The sequence below is a fragment of the Psittacula echo genome, assembly GCF_963264785.1.
Source record: "Psittacula echo genome assembly, chromosome: 3".
Lineage (NCBI taxonomy): Eukaryota > Metazoa > Chordata > Aves > Psittaciformes > Psittacidae > Psittacula > Psittacula echo.
The window spans coordinates 37,833,842-37,860,023 of record NC_137736.1 but is presented as its reverse complement, the minus strand read 5'-3'; the positions used below and the strand labels follow the sequence as shown (position 1 = coordinate 37,860,023).

At 40.5% G+C, this 26,182-nt stretch overlaps 1 protein-coding gene across 5 annotated transcripts in view; it reads right to left on the bottom strand.

Moving 5' to 3' along the window:
- MED14 (mediator complex subunit 14) overlaps nucleotides 1-12,067 on the bottom strand; it is a 38,896-nt gene extending 26,829 nt beyond the window's left edge. For all 5 annotated transcript variants that reach the window (XM_080613009.1, XM_080613010.1, XM_080613011.1 and 2 more), the window contains exons 1-6: nucleotides 11,643-12,067; nucleotides 9,540-9,566; nucleotides 4,066-4,171; nucleotides 3,202-3,375; nucleotides 2,296-2,425; nucleotides 341-469 (exon numbers count right to left, since the gene is read on the bottom strand). In XM_080613009.1, coding sequence (XP_080469135.1) covers nucleotides 341-469; nucleotides 2,296-2,425; nucleotides 3,202-3,375; nucleotides 4,066-4,171; nucleotides 9,540-9,566; nucleotides 11,643-11,824 — 748 coding nt within the window. In that variant the 5' untranslated portion in view covers nucleotides 11,825-12,067. The remainder of the gene's footprint in view (nucleotides 1-340; nucleotides 470-2,295; nucleotides 2,426-3,201; nucleotides 3,376-4,065; nucleotides 4,172-9,539; nucleotides 9,567-11,642) is intronic.
- Nucleotides 12,068-26,182: the final 14,115 nt, after the last annotated feature.

Genomic DNA, 26,182 nt, shown 5'->3' with positions numbered 1-26,182 from the left:
AAAAAAAGTAATCCCATTAGACATCAGGAAACTAGGCTTTTAAATAATTAAATTAATAAATTAAAAAGAAAAAAACCCCAACAATTTCCATACCAGAATTTCTAATAAAATAACAAAATCCTTGGTTTACTCTAGAAATTTCAGACTACAACACTGACACAGTCTACCATTGTTAAGGTATTAAAAGCATATAGAGCAAGGTTAAAACAAGAATAGTGTACACAGCCTCATTATCTAAGTTGTGATATGCAAAAGACCCAGTATAAGCAAGACTTATACAACATCAGAGATGAACATCATGTTGAAAAGGAAGTGTTAACAATTGATTTCTTTTTTTTACCACCAGTTTCTTTGTCTTCAACCAAGATTTCCAGTTTGAGAAGGCGCCAGGGGATGTCAGGGTCATCACCCATCACTGTCAAGGTGGCCTCAAACTCACCCTCAACTCGGAACTTCACACGGCCATTGGCTAAGGAAGAAAATAATACTTTATTTCACTCAGTCTCTTAAGATCACAGAATCATAGAATGGTTTGGGTTGGAAGGGACTTTAAAGCTCACCTAGTTCCAACCCCTTGCCATGGGCAGGAACACCTTCCACTAGCCCAGGTTACTCAAAGCCCTGTCCAACCTAGCCTTGAGATGCCTCAAAACATCAGTGTGGTAGTTTCTGGCACTCACAATGGATTACTGCCCTATGGTTTCTGCTTTGTTGCACCTGTTTCTGTGCAGCTCTGAAGATTTCACAGTTGCTTCTGCATCAGAACCAGTGTCAATAAGCAGCATGGACACATGTACCAAACTGCCCTGAACAGCAGTACTTTAGTCACAATAACTTGTTAACACCTGTGACTTGTTAACACCTAAGACAGAGTAACACTGAGCTGAGTACCAGCCTGACAAGTTACACAAATAAAATGTCTGGCTTAATTTTTCCAATTCTTTGCTACATCAATAATGAATATATTAAGCACTATTCAAAAGAGGTTCAGAACCTGATCTCAGCCTAGGCTGAAATCTAGCCCTGGAAGCATATCTCATTGCAAACCATTTTATTTAACATTACAATATTATAACTCAATTTTCATGTGAGGAAGGTAATATTTTGCATAATTCATATATATGTGCACACAAGCAACGATTATGTACGCTATCTAATCAATATATACATCCTCACACCTTTGTGGACAGTGCTATCAGTTTCAAGAGCTGGGAACAAAGACTGTCCAGTTTACATAAGCAAGGTCATAAAGAGAATGAGTGGCAGAGCAAACTATTTAGTACAAGTCCTTATTATAACCTATGGGCCAGGCTTCTTCTCAGTCACTTAACAAAACATGCCATATACATCTGCAATTATAAACATATAGAAATATTCCTATAGAAATTTTAACCATTTAACTCAGAGTTTCATTTTCAAAAGCATCCCAGGCATGCTTTTAAAACAAATCAAAGCCCAAACCAAAAACTAATAGCCACTGAAATACTTAGTCAACTGAAAAATCTGAAGAGCTCAGACATATATCCGTTTACGGTTTTGTTAGACAAAAATGGCTCTAATGCTGGTACTACAAACATTCACATAGGGACCAGTGAAAATTATACTCATCAATTTAAGTCTGTGAGATACGGTTTACACATGGCTAATCTTTTCTTAGTTCAATGGACTAGGTCCATTCCTGCCCTGTTCTCTGTGACTCTGCAATAACCTAGTCCAGTTCATAGCCATTCATCCTGTAAAACTGATCATCTTAATGTCTACCACTACTTGGGCTAAATGAAAATAGGGATCTGAAAACAGATTAAGAGATGTGGCACTGCAGGGAGGCACAGAACAAAAGGCATGCATAAATACCAACAATTCTATGCATGAAGATGAATACTGAAACAGATTTAAAAAGCAACATTAGAATGACTTGTTTAAGATAAAGTTCAAATAAAGACTTAACAGTTTAATTAAACTGCATTTTAAAATAAGATAAAGCAGTTACATTGTTAGGCCTAAGACTCTTCCATAACACATCTGCTGAAAGAGCAAGACCATGTCTACAACCTTTTTCCATTACCTGCACAGGATTTCTTCCTGAAAGTAAATAGTATTTCAGCAGTATTATCAGTGCTCTCATTTTTCAAAAGAGGAAAACATATTTTGATGTCATATAGAAACAGGCTTGAAGCCTTAATAGATGAGCATGCCTAATGGTCTCAGTGAAGCTATATTTGTTTTATCACTAAAGTAACAATTTTAAATTAGCCTGCAATAATGTGTTCTTCAAAAAGTAATTCCAGTTCTTACCAACTGTAAGATTTGCCAGCTGTGGAGGGAGATCTGTAGTCACTAGTCGATGTCGAAGTATCTGGTTTAGCTGATGAAGTGTGGTTTGTTTCTCACTCTTTGTTATCGGGTCAGGAGGGATTATTTTGTCCTGTTAAAATAAACACAAATAAGTCTGCATATCTCAAACACAGGTAATACATGAACAATAGCAATGGTGAAAACTAACCGGACTAGAAGTCTGAAAATATAAATACTACAGGCCATTATACACAGAGTGATGTTTTGTATCTTACACTCAGATTTGTTTTCTAGTTGATTACATTTTACCTGAGACTGACCACTGAATAAAATTGATCAACTTGGGTCAATTAAATAAATTCAGGGCCTTACATCAGGCTAAACTTCTTTTTAAATACTGAGATTTGAAAGTCAATCCTTATCTGTAGCTATAGATCTAAGTCACAGGCATAACTATGTATATTACTTCACAAAATCTTGTTATTCTGCATTTTAACAGTAACAAAAGAGAGAAGCATTAAAGAGAACTTTTAAGTATTTCAGTACATCTCTAAATACAGGCAAAATCTCTAAGAACAACAGATATCTGTATCTCCTTTTCACACTTCATTTTTCTAGGATGGTGGCTTAGCATGTGCAAATATTTAAAGAACTAAGGAAGAAAAGTTGCTACTCTACTCATCCTAGAGCAGAACTAATTTAAATGGAGAGAATGTTTTACTGGGAAAGCATAACTTGTTCAAATAGGAAGTGCTCCGCATGAGAAAACTGTCTCTACAGAGACTTGGCACTAGGCCTGTATTAAACTACAGTTCCGTTTGCACATAGATAATTAATTTAACATGCATTTGATACCATACAGGGAATTTCCCCACCCCACCCCCAATGTATGGTAGCATTATTTACCCTAATGCAGGTAGGCAGACGTGGGTATGATCCAGTCGTCAGAACATCAATAGCATACGGGATAGCAAAACTAGGTAGACGAGCATGAACCAAAGCATCTCTAGCTAGCGATGCCAGACGATCAGCAGTGTCCACAAACAGAATAGCTTGCTGATCTAAAAAACTTGATATCATCTATCAAGGGCAAGGAGAGAAAAGAAAAGAAATTAAAAGAAAAAAAAAAAAAAGTAGGTGGGCAAAAAAGAATGCAGAAATCAATGCCCCTTTATATTCAGTTCATCTAGTTCACGTAACTAAGATGATTTTATCTGTCACTTCCAATTCAAGTAATCTGATCTTTAAAATACAGAATTAACATTCTGGCCATTTCTTACATTCATATGCAAGGACACTTTAAATCTGCAAGCCATTATTGATGCTCTGGAGGATCTGTAAAGCCTCACAGCTCTTCATCTCATGATTGCTACTGGAATGCAACCATACTTATTTGTAAGCACTAGGGGCTTGTTTTTTGCAGCATTCTGGACTTTATTCTTATTTAACCAAGAACAGGATGAAAGTGATAATAAGAACTAACACACTGATCACCATCTTCCCTGTGCTATTACCTAACCCCAAAGCACTCTTGAAACTCTGTCTAGACAAGCATTTAACTTTTTGCCACTCATGAGTTTTTAGGAACACAAACTGTTAAAAAGATTATACAGCTTTAAATAGGAAGAAACTGGTTATAATTTAATATTTGCTTGCCTATGAAATAGGCTTTTTTTCCTTTTTAACTTCTATGGTGAGCAGAAGTTAGGGTGTACCAAAATCCCATATGACTTACAGATTATTTCATACCAAACTCTGTTGCAAACTTACCGCACATTTTTCCACCTTTCCAGCATTATTAGCCCATTTGACCAAGGCTAACAAACGAACAAACAGTTGACGAGTGCGACTTGCAAACTGCACTATTTCTATTTTTCTGGAAAAAAAGGCATATGTAAAATCAGTGCTCAATTTATACAAAAAGCTGCAATAAAACTATGCCAATAAAAGAAAAAGCTGTAACGATAACTTCCAATTGTGTTAATGAAGGCATCACTAATATATGGTTTGTTTGATTAGAACGTGGAAAAAGCTCAGTGTTCTGAATATCTAAATGCTAACAACATACATAGATTCTAACCAACCAACACAGTCTGGGGAAACAGGATTTCACCAGGGCTTATGGTTGAGTTTAAAGCAGACAAGGCAATATACCTAAGGGTTAAAGGAACCGGTAGTAACATTACAATGACACAAAAAAACCCCAGAAATAAATCAGATACTGTACAAAATATCACTCTAGTAATTTTAGGATGTCTTTAAGCAGTATGCTACAATATACTACCATTTTGTCAGGAAATGGGGTGGGGGGTGGTGGTGTGTGTGGTGGTGGTAGGGAAGACCACAAAAAACCTCCACCATTTTTCTTTCAATTCTTACCTTGCAAAGAAATTTGGATAAGAATGAATTACTTAAAGTCAATATTCCTCCCACCTGCTTTTTATGAAGCAGTCAAAGTGAGGCAAGGAGCAAAGGAAAAAAGAGAACATAAAGGAAGCACACCCAGATTTTCCCCCTTCATTACAGATCTATATTGTAGATGCATTAAACAAGACATGCAGATCTACAATGTAGATCTGTAATACCATACACTCTGAAATACGATTTCATCTACTGTTTACAGAAGTTTTCCTCCCTTTCTATATGTTCAATTCAGTAATATCACCATGGTTTTCTAGTTACTCTGAAGAAAACCCAAAAACCAAAGCTTTTTTCCTGATGGGGTTTTCTGGACTAACAAAAATGTGGACAAAAAGAATACTAATCACTGCAGCAGATATTGGCATCTACCAAACAGAAGTCACACCTTCTGATCTGAATCTGGAAAACACATATTCATAACATAGATAGAGCCCATTTCTGCTGGAAGTTTTGGTATAATGAAGTTAACTGTTTTGTGTAGTAAGTAAAGCATAATCTGCTTGTAGCATATGAATATTTAGGCCAGAAGCACAACTAATGTTGTGCATAATGACCAGATGGTATCTGGTCCAGTTTCATGCATTACATATTACAAACATCATCCAAGAACTTGGGTATTAAGCCGTTAACTTCTCTGTGTTCTACAGCGTGAGTTTTAAAATGGCATTCAGCCCGATACTAAATTTTCAAGTGGTGGACACACCACTGTATGTACATACTGCTCGACCAGCTATGAAAACAAGATGCTGAGAACTTCGACACATTCAGAAAGACTTTATGGGATTTGAAAGATTTCTACAGTGAGACTTAAGAAAGCCAGCAATTTCTTAGACAAACTCCATACAGAAGTTGCTAAAATCTAGGAGTTACGTCAGTCAATGTGGTAAAAACAGCACAATAGCAAGAAAAATTCAAACTGATGTTCTGTACCAGAAATCAAAAGTATATCTTCCTTCCTCCCCCATCAAAAAAAAACACAACAGAAAAAAGCACAGCAATTTAATAATGAAAACAACTGATAAAACTATACACAGTATTTCAGTAACTGTTCCGTTAATACCACATGTATGAAATTATAGAAGACTTGTTACTTCTACTTTGCAGAATCAATTTTACTGCCTTCCTTTGTCCTTCATGACAGGTACAGGACATTATGCTGGGCTGCACAAAAGATTTTATTCAAGGAAGATGAAACAAGGGGAGAGAAGTATTAGCTACAGTAGAAGAGTAACAAATTAAGGACCACCTAAGCAAGCTTGACATACAAAAGGCCATTAGATTGGGTGGAATGCATCCAAGGGTACTGAGGGAGCTGACCCATGCACTGTAAAGTTGCTCCCTATCATTTTGAAAAGGCAACAGTGATCTAAGGTCTTGATGACTGGAAAAATGCAAACAAAGCAAACATCATGTCCTTCAAGAAGGATCTAGGGACCTATGGGCCAGCTGGCCTAAGTTCAGTTAATAAAATTTATAGAATAAATCCTTCCAGAAGCTATGTCCACATAAATAATGGACATTAAAGGAGCCTGGGAACAGCCAGCACAGATTTGCCAATGGCAAACCATCCTTGATCAACACAATTGCCTTCAACAGGATGATCAAAAGGAGAACAGAAAGCACATTTATACTGACTTTTCCAGTTTTTCATCAGACCTTCAAGCAAAGCTGGTGAGTTATGGTATGGATAAGTGGACTGCAAGGTAAGTAAAAAACTGGGTGGACTGCCATGAATGAAAGGCTGTGACCGGCTACCACTTGGGTTTCTTTAATGCTGGTTACTAGCAGTGTTCCTTGAGGGTCAGTACTGAGATCAATACAATTTAACACCTCCATCAACAACCTGCATGATGTGAAGGAATGCACCCCTTGGAAGTGTGCAGGTAGCAGCAAACAGAAGGACCTCAGCTGATTGGAGGAACTGGCTGACAGGAACCTCATGATGTTCAGCAAAACCACATGTAAAGTCCTGCATCTGGAAACAAATAAAGCAGCTCTGCAGAAGTGGACCTGCGGGTCCTCGTGGATAGGTGAAAAGGCATCAGCAATGTGCCCTTGCAACAATGACAGGCTGCATTAGCACCAGTGCAGCCTAGGTCAAGGAAGGCAATTATTTGCCTTGAGTCAGCATTTGTGAGACTACATCTGAAGCACGATATCTGGTTTTATACTCCCTAGCCAAGGAAAATATTGCCCTACAGAAGTGTGTCAGGGGCTGGAACACACGATATACAAGATGGGGCTGAGGAAGTTGTGTTTGCTTCTGCTTGAGAAGGCTACTGTGAGATGCTACTACCATCTTCAAATATCAAAAGGGGCATTATAAAGAAGACAGAACCAGACTCTTCTCAAAAGTGCAAAGAGCTGAGTGACAACAGCCACAAACTAAGACAGTAATAAACTAGTTAGACATGCGGAAAATAAAGAAACACAGAGTGATGCAGTAAAAGACTCAAGCAGGTTGGCTAGAAAGGTTGCATGATTTCCATCCTTGACATTATTTAAAACTCAACTGGATACTACCCTGACTTTGAAAGTGTCTTTTACTTTAAGCAGAGGGTTGGACTAGGTACCTCCAAAGTACTATTTGAACCAAAATTATTATCCATGTCTATGAAGGAGTGAAATAACAGTCATCTTGTCATTGGAAAAGAACAGAACTCAATGTTTCACAAAAATTGGCTCTGTAATTGCATGGTTACTGAAGTCATGAATAACATGTTTTTACAACAGCTCTGAATTCTTTTTTTTCTTTTTAATCTTGTGTAGATGATAAAGTCCTTACTGTGAGTTTGAGAAGTAACTAACCACTGCAAAACCCACAGGGAAACTGTCTGGTTTTAGGAAAACAGTATGTTTATATAGTTCTTGGAAGTACTTTAACAACACTTCTCTTTTAAATACTTCTCATCAGGAACTGTTCATTCAGGAACACAGGTGGAAAGTTTTACCTTACATTTCCCCACAACAGAAGATGGGGCCTTGCAAAAGTCATTATAATCCAAGTTCCAGTTAAATCTTAACTGAATCATAGAATCAACTAGATTAGAAAAGACTTTTAAGATCATCAGGTCCAACCATATATATATTATACAGCCATTACTGTATTTATATGAGTTTCCCACATATTACATTTTATTGGAGAATAAAAAGGGAAAGAAAGAATACAGAGCAGAAAGAGGTCTTCATTATCAAAAAGCCCCTGGATTTACCCCAGGATTCAGCATTATTGATTTTCCACAATGGCACTGATGGGGTTTTTTTAATCCAACCACTTCCTTCTTGTTGCAAGAGTTATTTATTCCTAACACAGATAACTAATAAATGAGCCTTTAGAAAGAAGAGCAAAAATATACTACGATGCATAATTTCCTGTTAGTTTTTCTCACCACAGCATTTAGCTAGGCACTGTAATAATGAACTTAGATTTTATGTGAACTTTATTAGAGCATAATACCATCATATCTTCACCAAAGCATGTATGCCATGTCACCAGGCTAGCCTGAAGAAACAGAGCTTGAACTACTGCTGCCATTACAGCTCTCAAAGCTAGGAAAACCAGAATAATCTGGATAATTAAACTACATTCCTTTCAGATTTCCTCCAAGAGCTGGAAGGCCACTTCCCCAAGAAGAACTGCAAGTCAGAGCTAACAAGCATATGAATATTTAATTTCAAGACAACCTCAACTGCAGAACATTCTTTGTAATTATTGAAGGCTGTCTTGTTTTCTTTTATCTGTAATACATTGTTGCTCCAGACCTGTGTGACTCGCAAAGTAGACTCCAGCTTTACCAAGAAATGCTAAACATTCAGATGGGAGAAGCCTCCCCACCAGTACAAGGGAGCTCTAGACCCAAGTTGAATGTAACTTCCTCAGCAAATAGTGTGATAATTAAAAACAAAGAAACAACAACACACACATTGTTTCTCTTTATAAAATATGATACATAAAGAAAAGGGGCACAAGAAATCCCAGGTTATGATTCCCTGAAAATGGGATTAATTCCACAACACGTTATAAGAGTTCTGGAAGATTTGAGATAACTGTACTAATAATCATTATGCTACACAGAATTCTTTATATTCTTTATTAGCATTCCTCAAGAGCATCACAGCTGCTGTACGTCTCCGAAGAAAGCTAGGTCAATCGGCATGTCAACATAAATAGAGGAAACAATTTTCTGACAAGCTCCATAAAACTTATTCAAATAAACAAAAAAGTAAATCAGGATATTACATCTTGGGGGGTGAGCGAAAGGCCTATTTTGGTCTCCTGCATTTGTTCTCTAATAATCTTCACACTCCAAAACCACACAGAAGTAGAAAACAGTGCTCATGATAAGAAAGATTAGGTAACATGGAAAAAAGCAGAAGAGAGGTTTTTACCTTGTTTTCAGGGTTGAACAGCTTCCTCCGAACAAAAAGTTTCTTTATCACACTAACTAATATCTATTTAGGTTCTTCAGTTCCCTTTCACATCAACTTTACTGTCACTTCATTGCTTCAAGAGTCATTAAGAGAAAAATGCCTGTAACAGAGCTCACCTACTGATAACAGCAACAGTATCTTACTGAAGAGTGCAACAAAAACAAAAAGCCAAACAACAACAAAACCATAATCCAACAAAAACTAATATTGGCATTGATGCCGAGAAAACTCTTGAACCTGTGTAGTGACAGCGAGAGACACAAGGCTTATTTTCTTGCATGAAGTCTAAAAGTAGGAGAAAAATATTGTATTTAAACAGTTCTATATTAATCTTAATATCCTGAAAGTTCTGTATTTTAACATGCATTACAGATTGTCTTTTTGTAACTCACCTCTCCATGTCAGTCTTTCTTGGTAATCTGTAAGGAAAAAAAAAAAAAAAAAAAGCTGTATTATAAATTTTTTATTACATTTCAGACTACTAGAAATCTCGCTAGTACCCTTCAACTAAGCACAAGAAGAAATTCCACATACCTATAAAGAGCATGTCAAAATTTCTATGATTGAAAACGTTTCCTAAATGCAGTGAAATTACATGTTTGATAAAGGAAGTAGCTTGGCAGCTCTAGAAAGCAGCCTCATTAAAGGGGGGGAAAAAATAAAGTCAGGTGTAGAAAAGTACCACAGGGCACCTGCCACTACTGTGTGCCAGGTAAGCTGGAACTGGACAAATTAATTTTAAAGCTTGATAAAGTGTGCTGAAATCACAAGAGTTGTACTAATCTAATGAGCCTGTGTATCACTGTATCACAGTATCACTGCCTGTGCTTCGTAACTGATGACTTTCACTAAGCATCCATGACTAGAGTTAACTAATTTGTGGTAGTAATCCCAGAACATCTGCAGCAAGTGTCAAAATATGCTGTTTCCTGAGTTGTCTGAAATGAGTTTCTCTTCTCTTTTTAATCAATCTAGAAGTGGAGAAATGCCATACTTCAGAAATATCAATGACCTGTGTGACTGATACTACTGCAGAAAGGGTACTGTATTTCTGTAACGTTTCACACGTATCAATGGCATCTCATTAAAAAAGTTATTTTTTTACTCTAGGACTAAAATAGCACTAAGCTGGTGCTGGTAAAAGAATAAGAAATCATTTTGTTGGAGGGAAGGAGAAGACTTTGCAGCTGGGCTTTCTACTAGCCAAGTTCATGCTTTATGGGAAAAATCTAGCTCACTCTGCCTTTGGAGGGGACATCACATAGCTTAGAAACTACCTGGTGAATCAAAGTGCCCAAAGCATTCCTCATGTGTTGTTCGCACCACCCATTTTATTTTGTACCTTAATTATGTACTGAAGTCAAAAGGACCTCCTCTACACCTTAAAACAAGAGTAGAAGACATCACAGGCACACACTCCTAGAAGAATGCATACAGTACCAACTGCTGTCTGCACATATCACAAGCACACAGGATGCTTCCTGAACGGCATTTCAGAAGTTCTTCCAAAGCAAAATTCTAAAATTCTAAAACTCCTCATCCTTTCTAGAGCTTGAACACTCTCAACCCCAAGTCAAGCAAAACTGTGTTTGCTTTCTTACCAGATATGGTATTTTACAAGAACTATACCTATTTTTTTCTATTTGTTCTCTATGTCACTTCTTAAAACATACAGGTTCCCCACAAGAACCTCTAAGGAAACAGGTTTATTCAAAGTACAGATGCTTTCAGGAAAGCTTTTCTTGGCCCAAACACATTCCTTTGTTTTGCCACTTCAAACACAACAACATCAGCATAGTAGATAACAAAGTAAACGTAAATAATTTACTTATTTCCCCAAAACAATCAGATGATATTTTAAAAAGTACACAAGTAACTCAAGGAGTTGCAGCATTTGAAAATATCAGTTTCACTTGTTTCAGTTTTGTGTGTTCTGGTATCAGTACAAACACCACTGCTGGATTTTCTGACAGTAACTTGGAGGCAAACTTAAGCTTTTACGAGGACAACCTGCATTAAGCTGCCTTCCACTCCCTGTCATCGTTTTCTTAGTCTGGGTTGGAAAGAACCTTAGAGATCCCCCAGTGCCAACCCCCCTGCCATGGGCAGGGACACCTCATACTAGACCAGGCTGCTCCAAGTCCCGTCCAACCTGGCCTTGAACGCTGCCAGGGGATGGGGCATGCACCACTTCCCTGCATAACCTGTTCCAGTGCTTCACCATCCTCACAGTGAAGAATTTTCCCTCTTTACGAGAACCCACTCGGCAACTTTCACTAAGCCACCGACTACGGCCCAACACAGATACAAGCCTGCACAAACACGGCATTTCCACGGGGTGGGAGAAGGGGAAGGAGCAACCAACTCCTCATCACCGGGACAGATCCCCTGTGAGGCCTTCCACCCCCTGGGATGTTGGGAGGTGGCACCGGTAAGCCCTAGCAGCTAGGTAGGGAAAGGCGCGGGAGCCGGCCAAGGTAGTTTAGGGCACTCACAGGTCAGCCAGGACGGTGAGCTCGGCGTAGGTCCGGTGCAGCAGAAAGTCGATGAGGGTGCTGAGCCGGTAGCCGGGACTGGCGGCGGCTGTCACAGCCCCGGGGGCCGGCGGGGCCGGGGCTGATGCGGGGCCCCCGCCGGCCGGCACCAGCTGGTTGCTCTCCAGCTGCACCGGCGCCATGGCGGCAGCGGCAGCGCCTCAACCCCGGGCAGGAGCCGCTCGGCAGCTCGGGGGGCCGAGGGGGGAGCGCGGCCGGCGCTCCCAGAGGCACCAGCCCGCAGCCCGACTCACCCCGGACGGAGGGAGCGGGGCGGCCAGTGGCAAGGGCGGGCGCGGGCCCCGGCACTGGGGCGGGCAGCAGCGGCACTGGAGGAGAACCGCAACACTCAAACCCCTCTGCTGAGCGCAGGGGCCGCCGCCATGTTGGGGGCACGGAACCGGAAGCGAACAGCTGTAGCGGACCGGAAAGAGAACCTTTCCGGAAAAGCCTTAGGGGGGGAGGTGTGGGGGGTGGAGCTGTGGGGGCGGGGTTTGTCCCTGCCGCCGGCGGCTGGGGGCGCGCGCGGGGCGGTCGTCGCGGCGCAGCTCCCCTGAGGCGGCGGGCGGGCCTGGGGGGGGGAAGGTGGCCGGGAGGGCGGGTTTGCGCGGCCTGTGGCGGTCTGGCGGCGCGGAGGCTGAAGGAGCTGAGCCTGGCTGCCTCCTTCCTCGTAGGGCATGGCAGGGAGGGGAAATGGCGCCGTGCTCGGGAGCGAGTTGTCCGGACAAGGGCTGGAAGGTGCCTTTCCTGGAGCGCTTCCCGACTGAGGTTTCAGTAATTGATAACGGAGGGGGGCACACAGCGGGGATGGCTCTCCCGTTGTGGTGAAATACAGGGCGAAGAAGAACCAGGTTAGAACGAGGTTAGGGGTAGCATTCTGTACATCGTCCTTTAAAGTCTCTGATAAAGCAAGGGAAAGGAGCAGTGGACAACAGAGTGGTCGGTGGGTTCTGGTGATAAACAAAAAACCGTGGGACCTTGTGCATATTCTGTCTTCTGGCGAGAGAAGGGAGGTCTGTAGATAACTAAAGATGGATTTTTTTGTGTACTGGTTAGCAAAGTGGATTGTGTAAGGAAAGGAGCAGTATAAATCTTGGGTATTTTATCATGATTCACTTGAGTGTTAGATCATAAATACTTCCCATATGATTACAGAGAAATCCCTGAAATAAGCACATTGTAGACAATAAATATCCAAACTCCTCAAAGTTTAATAAAAAGAAGAAAAGGTCTTACTTGCTTTGTATTAAATGTAGACTTTTCAAAACCTCTTAGCTCTAAGGGGAAAGTAAACAAATTTTCAACCTGAGAAGTGTGGAATCAACAATTTAATGATGATAATAGTAGTAGAATAATAATAATGGCATCTATGCCAGCAATCAGAATAGTCAGTTATATTCCTGCGGGGAGCCTGTTTCTTGCTCCAGGCTGTGAGCTGACTGGCAAGGAGCAGCTACCCTTATAGGCAGGCTCTTCCGTACCCTCCGTGGAGCATAAAACTGCATTGAGCAAGATGGACTGTTAACTCTGCATTGGCAGAGCTGTTCCCACATTACTGTATGGGCTGCCAGCCACTGCATCACCTCTGAGGAGAGAAGAGACTAGAAATCACCTGTAGACCTAAGTTTTGCTCTTTTTTTTAGGTTACTGGAGGGGAGTTTTTTTCAAAACAGGTGAATAAAAGTCATTTGCTTAATGTATTGTAAGTTCTTGCCTCCCCATTGCAAAAATGAGTTTTTCCAAATGTATGAAAATCTTTTTTTCGCCCTATACATGCATGAATAAATGCAGTGTACTAATTTTATGGCCAACTAGTTGCATTGTTGAAGAAATAGTGACTTGCATGCACAGAAATGTGGTTAGGCTATCTATGAGAACTATTAACTTAGAATGCAGACTTTTTTATTGTTCTTTTCCCTTCTTCCTATCTCTCCTCTTCCAATTTAGTCCCTAATATAATTCCTATTGATTTCAATGGCACAGGCTCAGGTTTTGTTGGTGAAAAGGCAGATGGGAAATAGTGGTGGAATGTGACTTTGCTCCTCTTAGAGTTGTCTTTTACTGGAGAAGCTCTGGTCTTGGTGAATTTTTTAGCCTTGGCTGGGGAGGAGGGATGTCCTCAGCTTGGCTGCTTTTCTCCACTTCTCTGGGAGAGGAGAGGTTAATCGGAGTCATGGCAGGGGTCATGCTGAGCACTCGTCTCACATGGCTGTATAGGAAAGAAGTGCTTGATACTGTTTTCAAAGAAAGCAGGAACAGCCACAGGGAAGTTTCAGAAGCTCAAGGCTTATGCTTGCGTGCACACAACAAACATGCTGCTGGGAGACTTGGCAAGATTAGTTGTTTTAACAGTAAGCTGGAGATGGGTATTAGGAGTTAAAAAATCAGATGACTGGCCTATATAATACTCGTGTAAAAGGAAATACATACATTTCCTGCTTCTTGTTGGCTTTCTGAAGTTGGCAGCACTGTCGTTCTTTGATTCAAGTGCTTCTAAGAATCATAGAATAATTAAGGTTGGAAAGGACCTAAAGATCATCTAGTTCCAACCCCCCTGCCGTGGGCAGGGACACCTCACACTAAACCATGCCACCCAAGGATGAGCATTGTGTCTGTATTCAAAACCCTAGCTTGCAGGAACTGGAAATAGGTTTCAGAAGTCTGTTGGGGTGGCAAAGACAAAACTGTGGGAGGGAGAAAGATGGGGCAGTAGGGTTGCTGCAAAGAGTAACAAAACTTCTGTGGGAGAGGGCTCCCTGCATACCACTTTCACATGACCTGATGAATTGCACAGTTGTTGGGAAGGTTATAGATAACTCCTGTATAATGTATCATTGTCCCTAAAGGGTGACAAAGTTGGATTTTCAAGCTATAAGGGATGATGGAGCTTCAGCTCTGACTGAGGCTGTTGGATCCTGCAGTCAGAGATCCTGAATATAAACTGCCATTGTGGACTGAAGGTCAGGTCTGCAGTTGTTAGAAACATAGATTTGTTGCACGTAGATAGTGAAAGTTCTTAAATGAATACTTCAAGGTAAATAGCATTCTCTAGATGCAATTCTCCAAATTACAGAATGGACTGCAAGTACAATACAATGGGGCATTTCAGGAGAATAGTCAGGCAGAAACAATGAATAATGCTGAAATTTAATCCAGATTATACTCTTCTGTACAGTAGTGTGTGTTGCTGAATTATATGCCCTGGAAAATTCATTTTGAGTTACAGAATTTTGCAGTTTGCAAGGGCAAAATACAATCTGATGTTATTTGATAAATGTGGTTTATATTTCTGTTTATAGTTGATCAGCTATAGCTGATCTGTTTCTATACTTCCTAGTTACTGGGATTATAATATTTTACCAAAACTCTTGAATGTGCTGTTAAGCACTTTCTAAAAGCAATGACATCTTAACGATCTTGAGATTACTGTCACGCTTTCTTGTTGCTCTTTGCCAAGAGGTAGTCAGTACCCGTTTGTGGGGCAGAGAAGGATGGCTGTGATCATATAGGGTTTTCACCTACTTAAATACAGATTTCTACTCTAGTTTCATTTGTGTTCATGCTCTTACTTCAGTAGATTGCAATCTTCTGCTGTTTAAAGCTGATGACAAATTTTCTAGTAGTACTGGAAAGAGAACAGACCTGGTAAGTCTCATGAGTGCAGTTGGCTCTCTCCTCAGGCAGACTGGCAATTCCTCACACAAACATGCAGTCCAGCTGAGTGACCTGATGTGCAGGGCATAACTGTCCCATGCATTCAGCTTGATGACCAGCTCTACCTGGCTCATCTCGTCATGGAGCATGGGCAAGGCCTTAGAGCCACATGGGAAGTGGAAGGGTGCCTGGTAGGACGATCTGGTAGGCTCCCAGGGGAATGGGGATGATGCCCTTGCAGGGGGCTGCCCAGGATTGCAGCCTGTCTCCAGACATCAGCCTGGCCAGCTCCTGCTATGTGCATTGTGTCCTCCGCTGTATGGTAGATGCCTGTCAGCTTACACAAGCAGCATGGTACTCTGCTACGTTAGGACTGTACTGTTGTAATGTGCTGCTTAGTATGGCTTAAAGGAGGGTTTGGATCAAGAAAGGCTTGGGCATTCCCAGCCCAGGAGTACTGCTGCATCTTTCCAGTGCAGATGGCACTGAGGATTAGAACATCAGCTTCTCCTTCTAACGTTGTTAATATACTTTGTGACTCCAGGCATATGCCTCAGCTTCCTGACTTGTGAAATAGCTACAGTAGTGATTGCACCCCTCCATACACGAGTACTTACCCAAGAAGCCAAATATTTTAAACTGGCTCCTCTTTGTTACCATAGTGGGGAGCCTAAAAGCCTACTTTCAGGTAGGAATTTGTTGGTCAATCAAAACCTGTTGATATTTAGCCATGGAGCTGATAGTGTAATAGAGCTAATGGGAAGGACAGCAGATGACTTTCTATTTCCTGAGAAGTTAAACATTTACTGTTCTTTGGAACCGTGGGACAAATGTTCAGTGGGAGGGAGGTAGACCGTATCACACTCTGCAAGACAGCCTGCTAGCTATCCTCTGTTTGTGTGGTTTAGAACATGGTTTTTCCATTTCTCTGTCATTTTTTTCTTTTCAGAGAACTGTTTAAAAACACAGGCATCTCCTGGACTTGGGATTTAAGCATTCTTTTAATAATGAAAGATAACAATACACAAATACAGTGTATAGATTCCTTACCAATCACTTGATCCATGAAGTGTTGCAGCACTTTGCAATATTATATCCAAGTGCCTATATAAATTATGAGTAATAAAAGTTTTATACCTTTCCTACTTTTCAGAAGGCATCAGAGAATCAGATATGGTGGGGGAGAGCTCCCACACATAATATCAGTTATTGCAATGCTGCACCTTATGAACTTACGAAGCTTCAAGCTTGTATTCAATGAAAGTTAAGGTATATATTTAAATTCTAATGGGATACCATGCATCACTATACATCAAACACATACCAATAGCAAAAAAATATTTAAAGTTTTCCACTGTAGCAATCGCGTGAACATAAGACTTTTTCTATGATGTTATGATGCAAGTCCAGTTGAAAAATACCACTGACCTTCTCATCACAAATGGTTCTATGGCGTGTATCTTTATTAGTGATTATTTGTTGGTAGTTCTGTACTTCATTACACAAATCACTGGTTTGTGAATTGTACAGGGCTGATGTACCTACAGTAGACCATTCTTTGCAAAAGTGTATGCGTGTGTGTTAGAGGAAGGGTTTGTAGCTGGTTACTGCACAAGTGCTCTGCTTTTTTTTTTCTGTTTATTAAAAAGGCTACAAAGGGAACCAAAAAAAACCCCAACCTATAAGTTTTAAAATGATACATTACATGATACATTACATCTCTTTTTTGATCTACTTCCTTCACAGGATGAAGTTTGGCAACTATTTTTTGGAATGGTGGAAAGCATACAGTAACAGATTGAGAGTTCTCTGTCAGTCACTCATGGTGTGTGAGACAGCGTGCTACTGTGAGACAGAGAATCTCTTGTGCAGCGTGTAGTAAAGTACACTACAGTTCTAATTATATGTTGTGAACAACTTAAGAAAAGAAACATTCTCCAAGTCATAAAATAGAATCTTTGATTTTATTTGAATTTACAAAAGTCCCTTTTCATATAATAATGCAAAATGGTTTATAGCTGTATTAGTCTGAACTTATTTTGGGGCTTCTTTACTAACTGTGTTGATATCCACTGTAAATTTTGAAGTGGTTTGTCACTGTCAGACTGGAACTAAAGCTAGATAAAGGTCTTGCTATCATCAAAAGACTTTTCATTATTAGTGTGATTCAGTTAATTACAACTCAATTTACTATTTCAACCATACAAGCTGCTGCTTTTTTTTTTTTTTCCTGTGAGTAAAAGAAACCCCATGCATTGTTCACAAGTAATTCTGAAGTAGGAGCAAAACAGTAACATCCTTTATGTACCCCACATCTTTGAAAAGCTAACAAAGGAAAAAGAACCCCTGATCTAACGCATGGCAGTGAAGTGATGAATGACACTGTTCAGTCAGTGACTTAAACAACTTGACAACACCAACCCTAACCTGTGATTTCTCCCTGTCTAACAGTCCCTGAGTGTTACTCAGAATTTGGAAAAATACACATATGCTGGAAAAATACAAAGTGAGCACTTACTTCAACATGAAAGTACTTTTGGCCAGAAGGATTTATCTGTGCAAACACCTAAGAGACGGAGAGAATATCAGGGAAGTAGATCTGATTAGTCATACCCAGTGGGAGAAGGGGACTGCAGCTGTGAAGTATTCTGTCCTAAACTTAGAAGTGGACAGCTCGATTGTATTTAACTGCTGCTGGCTAATACATTCAGACAGTGCAAACTCTCACGCTCTTTGAAAGACAAGGGTGGGTACCAGAACATGCTTAATTGCAAACAGTTAGTAGATCTGCAGCTGTGGTGAGAGGACTTTTAAATGCCGAGCCTTGCTCTCAGATGTAAGCTCACACAGGATTACTCCTGTGCTGCCATTCTCCACCTGCACTTTGGGTGTGAAGGAAGTTTCTGGGCTAAGATAATTTCTAAGAAGTTTCCTTCTTGAGAGCTTCTGGAATGGTATTTTTATTTGTTTATTTATTTATCTTCTCCACAGAAAGGATAAACCAGCACTTTTTGTAGCAGTTAGGAGAACCTTTTCTAAACCCTATCTATGTCACAAACCTCCAAGATGTCAGCTTTGACATAAGAGGATGCCAGAACAGTTTGGCTCCAGGGACTGAAGAGCTGATTACATGATTTCGTATGTGATTGCAAGCTGGATTGACTTAATGAACTCCAGTGACTACCCACTGTCCATTAAAATTGAAAGAAAAGTACAGTGAAAAGGCAGAATGTTACATCTGTAGCAATGCAGGAATACTGGTCCTCTGGTGGATTATAAAATATGGGCCAGAGGAGCAGATTGTTCTCAGATGCCATAGAGGCACGTACACAGGCAGCAATTCCAGCCAGTGCCAGTTTTGGAAGATCAGACAATGTAAGTTAAGGGTGGAATGACCTCTGTGCAAGGATCCTAGTTCTCCTGGAAGCACAACCTTCTTACTCCTAACTAAATACAGCCTGTTGTGCAAGAAGGATACGCAGTGCTTTGTGTGGGGTAAGGCAGCACCTGGATGAGCAGTTGTTTAGAGGTTTTTGTGGAGTACAGACCACATACTGAGATCTGCGTATAGCCCACAGTTCATACAACTCAGCATTTTAGCTTAGAAGGAGAAGGTTCCCAGCCCCACTGATTGCAAAGGTAACTGGCAGACTGTGGCTTGTTGCAATGCTTTAGGAATCCGCAGAATGCTAAAAATTGTTACCATCCTGCACAGCTGTAGCCTGGAGAAGACATAGTAGAATCTCAGTAAACCCCAGCAACATTTCATTTTGAGGATCAGCCAGCAAAGCCGTAGCCCCTTCTGTCTTTCGTTTGTTTGAGCAAATGATCTGGTCCTGAAAATGGGCATTTCTTCTAAAATGCCTTTTCACACCAGCAAGTACAGCACTGTGCAATGGCGCCGTATGCACAGCGAGTAAACTGCATAGGGAAATGACTGAGCTTCACCTCTGTACGTCACGTATTAAAATTGGTTCCTTCAGGCTTGAGAGCATGATCAGAAAGAAGAGCAGCAGCAAAGCTATCTCTCTCCCTCTAGTGCCTACAGAGCCAGGCTTTTCAGAGTATGACAGCTCAAAGGAAGACTAGAAGAGATAAAAAAAAAGCCGTCTTTCTGCTGTGATTTAGGACAAGCAAAAGCACATTCACAGCTAATTTTAAGCAGCCTTCAGAATGCAGTGTAACACCTTATTAACTCACTTGTACTTAATCCTTGCATTCTGATATTTTTAGAAGCCAGCATGCAATTCAGCAGTACTTTCAACCCATGTCTCCTTTGTAATGTTTGACACTGCTCTATTTCTCTTTTTAATTTATAATTAGTTTTCCGACAATAAGGCTTGCTCACACACGAAAGTTACACTGATATAACTAAATCAATTTATAAATGGAATTAGTTAAACATGCATGCTCTTCCTTCTCCTCCCCCTAATGTGGCCTTCTAAATTTGGCTAAAGACTGTCCTTTGTCGCAGTCTCTGGAACTGGTAAAGCCCTGCCTTCACCACTTGCCTGTCTGATCCTTCTCAACTGGAGAAGAGTTTGATCTAGTTGAACCTCTTGCGATTGGAAACTGTAGGAGGGTAAAGTCACCTTCACAGATTTAGGGCGCTTTGCTAGAGGGCTACCAGTTTTGTAGTGCAAAGTACCCCTGCAAGTATGGGATCACAGCTATTTGAATGGATAGGGTTTGAAGCTTTTGAAGATAATGCCTCTTCCTTCAGTGGTTATTATTTCTTGATCACGTGGGAACTCAGGAAACAGCTGTATCAAGGTTAAACAGTCCTATTTTGTCTGTGCCTGGTTTTATCTTGATCCAGTATTTCCCAACCAGGAGGCTTCAGTTAGCTTTGGGCTGCCTCTAATGAACTGCAAATGAAAACAAAGTCCTCTAAACCATGGTCTGTCTCTGTTATGTATTATCTAATCAGAGCTGCCCAGAACAGGCCTTTGGAAACCTGTTCTCTGCACAAGCATACAAACTGGACTTATCAGGTAGTTTGTGTTAAGGCTGCTCTGAAGCAGAGAGAGACTTACAGAGGTCTTTTTGATGATTTTTTTTTTTTATAAATGTATAATGTGCTGACTTAGAGACTTTTTCTCCCTTCATTGTCATGTAGAACACTAGTCAGAGATACAGTACATAAAATACCAGTATAGCAAGAGGTAAGAATTTAGCACAAGTAATGCCCCCCTGAACATTTTCTGGAGGAAAACAGGGAAAGCAAACCAAAACCAATTCCTCTTCCTTTGGCTTGCTGGAATGTAAATGAAAAGAAAACCAATCTTTCTAGGAATGGGTTTGTGTAAATGGGAAATCTGATGGGTAATCAGCCAACATATGTACTTAAAATATGATCATTCTGCACCTTTCTCTGCATAGTTCGTTTCATTCTGTACTGAATGTCCTTTTGCAGTTTAGCTTAATCTGTTTCTAAAAGGTGAAGAGACCACATGATCCTGTAGTGCAGAATATCTGCTGCAGGATAGCTGGTCAGACCCATTTGTCTATGCAATTAAATTCTAGCTTGATTGCAGTTAATCAAGTCAGAAAAGAGCGACAAATCTCTATTTATAAAAGGTCTAAAATATGACAAGGAAACAAGGAAAACTTCCCCAGACAGTGCTGAGTTCCCTCATCTGAATCTCTCCCTTCATTTTTACCCCAAAGTTTGTTGAAGAGATTCACAACTTATGTTTGTATTATATCGCTGCTTTGTTTGTAACATTACGTGACATGAGGAAATTGTTTTTAGGACTTCACTGTGCTGGTAACTTGTACATGCACCTCTTGGAGAGCGAGGCAAAAGGACAAGTGAATGATATGGCAAGTGTTTATCAACTCTAAGTATTGCACATGGGTGCCTGTAAAATACTTACAGTTGATAAACACTTGCCTGGGACAACTCCTGCATGGGGGAACTTAGACTTTTCACATACTCTGAACTGTGTTTAATCTTGATGCCCAAAGGAGCTGGTGTGACTAGAGCTCCTGTGCACATGCACAGACACAGGTAGCGGAGGTGTGTGACTGTGTACACAGTACTTAGCAGCATGGGAGCTGAACCTCACCAGGGCCATTATTTGCTCCTAAATATTCAGAAAGTAGTAAAGAATTCTTTAATTCTTTAATTAATTTAATTAATTAATTCAGAAAAAATAAATGCAGAAGTAGTAAAGAACACTGAGGATGGGGGCAGTCATCCTTCCTTCCCTTCCGCCCTCAAAGTAGGAAAGCCTGCCTTCTATCCCAGAGAAATTTCATTCAATAATCTGTTTAGTCCTCCCTTTTACAGCATCATTTCATTTTCAAACACAAAACTCTTGAACTACCTTGAAGTTACTGATTATATTGAAGTTAACTCCCTTAAGCAGAGGCAACCTGCAAATGGTATTTCTCCCATCTGATTCCAGTGTTTCAGTATGTAAAAAGGCCTTCCCTAATATTTTAAGGGTCATCAAAGTCCTTTCTGCAAATGACTGATAATCTACAACCTACAAATAACTGTTCTTAAAATGGATCCGTCTCTGAGTACATGTGGTTTGCCTTAACATGTGTGATGCTGCAACAGGAAACAGACTTGCTACAGAAAACTATTTGCAGTAGTCCTGGACCATGGGTAGAAACATGACAAATTTTGACTCAGAAAAAAAATAAATGTTAGTCATAGGAAAATGGGAGGAAGTTAGAGAAATGAAGCAAGTGTAGGAAGCCAGAGGCAGCCAGACTGCTTTTAAATCGAGGCAGGAGACATGTGATCCATAACTTGTGATGAATGATGGGAATGTGAGCTTACTAGGATACTGATTAGGCCACTGGAGGTCTCTGGTTTAAGGAGTCTTGCAAGAAGGTGCTTTTTATCAAACCTTTTGCTAGGGTAGGCACCTACAGCTTTAGTATCTGTAGTTCAGCCTATATATTACTGCATGCATTCTGAATGTAAAAGGTTGTAATGAAGATACAAAATTAATGTATTTCTGCTTGCACATGAAGAGAGGCTGAGAGCCTTTCTGAAATAAAGTGTCTTCCACAAACTTTGTAATCAGAATAAAGATTGCATTCTGAGGGATTCAAAGGTCTCCACTTGGTATGTAATCTTGCACCCTTTGGAGTGTGCACTCTGAATGTGCTTCCGTCACATACTGAGTATGAAAGGCTGGGACAGAGCACATAATTTCCTGCTGCCATGGAAGAAGCAGAAACGACAAAAGCATTTCCAGTGTATTGTTAGGAGAATGCTGAGATGCTGCATGTACATTCAAAAATTACTCTTCTAAACAGAGAGAGAACCTGCAGTTTCCATAATTGCTGGTTTGGTGCTTGTGTCCGTAGATCAAAAGAAAGGGAGCTCTTGTTTTAGGTAAGGAAGGATGGCAGTATCAGTAGGGACAAACTACTAATCCAAACTGAAGGGCATAGGCAGAAGTCCTCTTTGTTTTGGAAGAACAGTGGGAATTGGTTGTGCTCATTACCCAAAAAGATTTGCTTTAGTCTCCTTTTTTCCTTTGTGTAATCTGTACTTTACAGATCTATGGAGTGTAAGATTAGCTCCTTTAACCTATATATTACATCCCTTTGTATCACTGAACTAACCCTCTTACTGAGCATAACATGTTCAATAAAGTATACCTTGTCTTTGACAAAGCACATCTTCAAGAAAGTGTCCGGTCTCAGTCAGAATATATCAAAAGATGGAGCAGCCATGGTTTCATTTCAGAGAGGAATCACTTTCACACATTGACAACTGTGTTGCTCTTAGCTCCACTTACGAGATTTATAGAGATGCTGTGCTTGAAAGAGGTCTCTCATGCTATGAATTGTGGTAGAACATACCAGCTGAGCATAGAATGGAAAAAAAAAGAAATACAAATTCATTATTGCATAGCTAGAACAGTGAGGATAAATTCTCTCTGTTTCCAGGCATCTATATTCCCAACTAGGGATACCATTTGTGGAGACAAACTGAGCTCCTTTGATCACTTTCTGCTGTGAAAAGGGTCAATCCTCCTTGCTCTTCACACTCCCTCCTACATGATCCTGACTCACCCTCGAGCTGACTTTCATATTCACTGAGCTGATTCAGTTCATTAACCCATTAGAAAACTGTCCTTTTTTTACTTCTCTGGATTTATTTTCTGCCAGTCCAGTGAACTGAGTCAGCTCAGCGACGGGTTAGGTGGGTGTCAATGCTTCTGTAAGGAAGCATGGGTGGGCAACATAGAGGTGGAATTAGAGGAAGGAAGAGGAAAAAGAGGGAAAAGCGTGCAAGGTGAAGGACCAAGATTGCTTCTTGCAATGACAGATAGCCTTAAGATCGACTGTTCTCACCTTGTCTGATTACATCTTTAGGAAGATAATTTCCTTAGAGTTTCTGTGGACTCATTGTAGAAAAGGGAGTTTCTGTAGAGGGTGGCTGAAAAGGAAACAAAAATCTAAATTAGACATGTAGGTTAGGCAATATAAGTATGTCTTTATATTCTTTACTGTAAAGACACCTGTGGATTAAAGTTTTAAAACATGGTTAATGTCTAAATGCATGGAAAACCAAAATAATGGTTTCTAGATGCAGAATTAGTCTTTAGAGAGCTCGAAAAGGCTTCAAGTACCATTTGAAAGACCATGTAAGTCCAGAGACCAGAACGTGAGCATCAGGTGAATCGGCTGTGTGAAGTCAGTATTGAGCAAAGGTTGGTGAAGCTGATGTCACTTGGAATTTGATCAGGCTCTGCCCAAGGAGGAAATAAGGCATAATCTCCTGTCTTACATCTTGTTTTCAGTAGAGATTCCCTTGCTATTCCCTGTGTGCCACTAGCTCTCTTCCTAACTTTGTTTCTCTCTTGCTCTTTTCACTTCTGCCATTGTTTGTAAAACTACTACTGAAAATAACCTACATAAATAAATAAATTGAATGAATAAATCATGAGGGAGAGAATGAATGTGTGACTGTGTGTAGGTGGATGACACAGAGAACCAGGCTGGTGGGAGCAGCAGGAGTTATCAGTTCATTTGCTATCAGCAGCAGAGCCCCGGGGAGGGTAAGGGCGTTAACTACCTGATTGTGGAAGGTGCTGAGTGTCTTAATGTTCTGTCCTTTTGGAAGATGATTGAAAGCATTTCCATACCTTGCCAGTAGGGGCCTCAAGGAAGGAAGAAGAGAACAACAACCTAAACCTGTGATTTTCAGCCTTTTTTCTTTTTAGTTTGCAGGTCCCTGAGGATTCCTTCCCTCTAACGAATTTTTTCATAATTATCTTTCGTGGAGCCTTTTAAAATAATGGACCCTCAAGAGCAGCTGAGTTGCTGGCTTTCAGATACTGCAACACGGGAGAAACTTCCCTCTTGCAAAAGCAAGGATGAAGGCGTAATTTCGGAGTTGATATGGGTTGTACCCTCTCAGGTACAACCTTTTCTCCAAGGAAGACCCTAGCCATTAAGTTAATCAAATAGCTGATCCACTGGCCCCTTGACATACTGCCGAACCCTGGGACACGTTCTATATGAGAGCATGAGGTGAACTCCACAGTACAGGAGGGATGTAATGTTCCCTTGAGATTTACCACACCTTGCCCTAGAGGTGAAGTTTGCCCATTGCGCTGTGTTGTAGAGCCATGCGTGCTGACAGCTTTGCCCTTCAAGATGGGGCATATACAGCTGGAATTCAACTGGATGCAGAAAGGCATTTGCATAATAAATGGATAGGGAAAAAGTGGTTTAATTATCAATGGAATTATCAGTGGTGTTTTAAGTAAGTACTTAATAATCCTGACAGTGCAGCTGTCCTCTCTTTTTTTTTTTCTGAAGTAGTTCAAACCTTTGTATGATATTTCCAAACTATAAGACTGTATTATTGTACCTGGTAGATCGAGCAACTTTTTAAAGAATGCTTGGAGGTGCGTGTCCATATTTGTGTGGGTTTTATATGTTCAAATATGTTGCTCTATAGTACTCTTTGTAGGAGTCAGGGTGTCCATCACAAATGGTAAATAGTAGGACTACAGCTGAAAAAATTGTCTCGAATTTCCCTTCAAACCAAGCATAGCTTGTTCCTGTTCACTTCTGAAAGCTCCAGATGTTGCCCTGACGTGAACTTACTCTTTACAGTTGTCCATTGGAGCTGTTGTGGGAGATCCAAATGACATGCTATGCATCCAGCTCTTGGGTAGATTATCCACTCCTCTGGAGAGCACTGAAAAGGAAAATAGGATTTTTTAACTTTTTGCAGTATCCATAGTAGCAGCAGAGTAGAGAATAGGATAGAAAGGATGAGGTATTGTTGGTTGCAGGCTATGCCTTTGAGAAGATGTGATGTTCTGAATTGATTTTCACTTTAAACTTCACAACTGTATATGCAGGAATAGGGAATTACAATCATAAAGCTTGGAATTCATAAATACACTTAGAACTCCGGTCAAGTGCAAATCCCTCAGATGCTAAGAAAGGAACACATCTGCCTATCAGTCACAGGCAGAACAGTCTCTTCAGATTGCTCTACAGTGATTGCTCTTAATCAACCTTTTATTCAGCTCCGAGCTACTGTTAACATGTAAAGTAAGCCTGGCCGTCATCTGACTGTTACTGACAGCCAATCCAGTGACTGAGTCTAGAGCTGTTTGCAGATGTGTGTGCAGTCCAAGGTTACCTAAGTTAATGCAAGAAGAAGGAGGAAACGAAGATTTGGGCAGTTGCACCAGAAACCATTATTGTCAGTCTGGGAGTCTCCAGAATGACTCGTGAATGTCTCTGCCAGATCAAGGGACATTGCCCTCCATTCCTGCAGAAAGCACTGCTTTGCATAGGACCTGATGGTCAACATCACTGGCATAGTGCATGAGCTTGCTTTGTGCTAG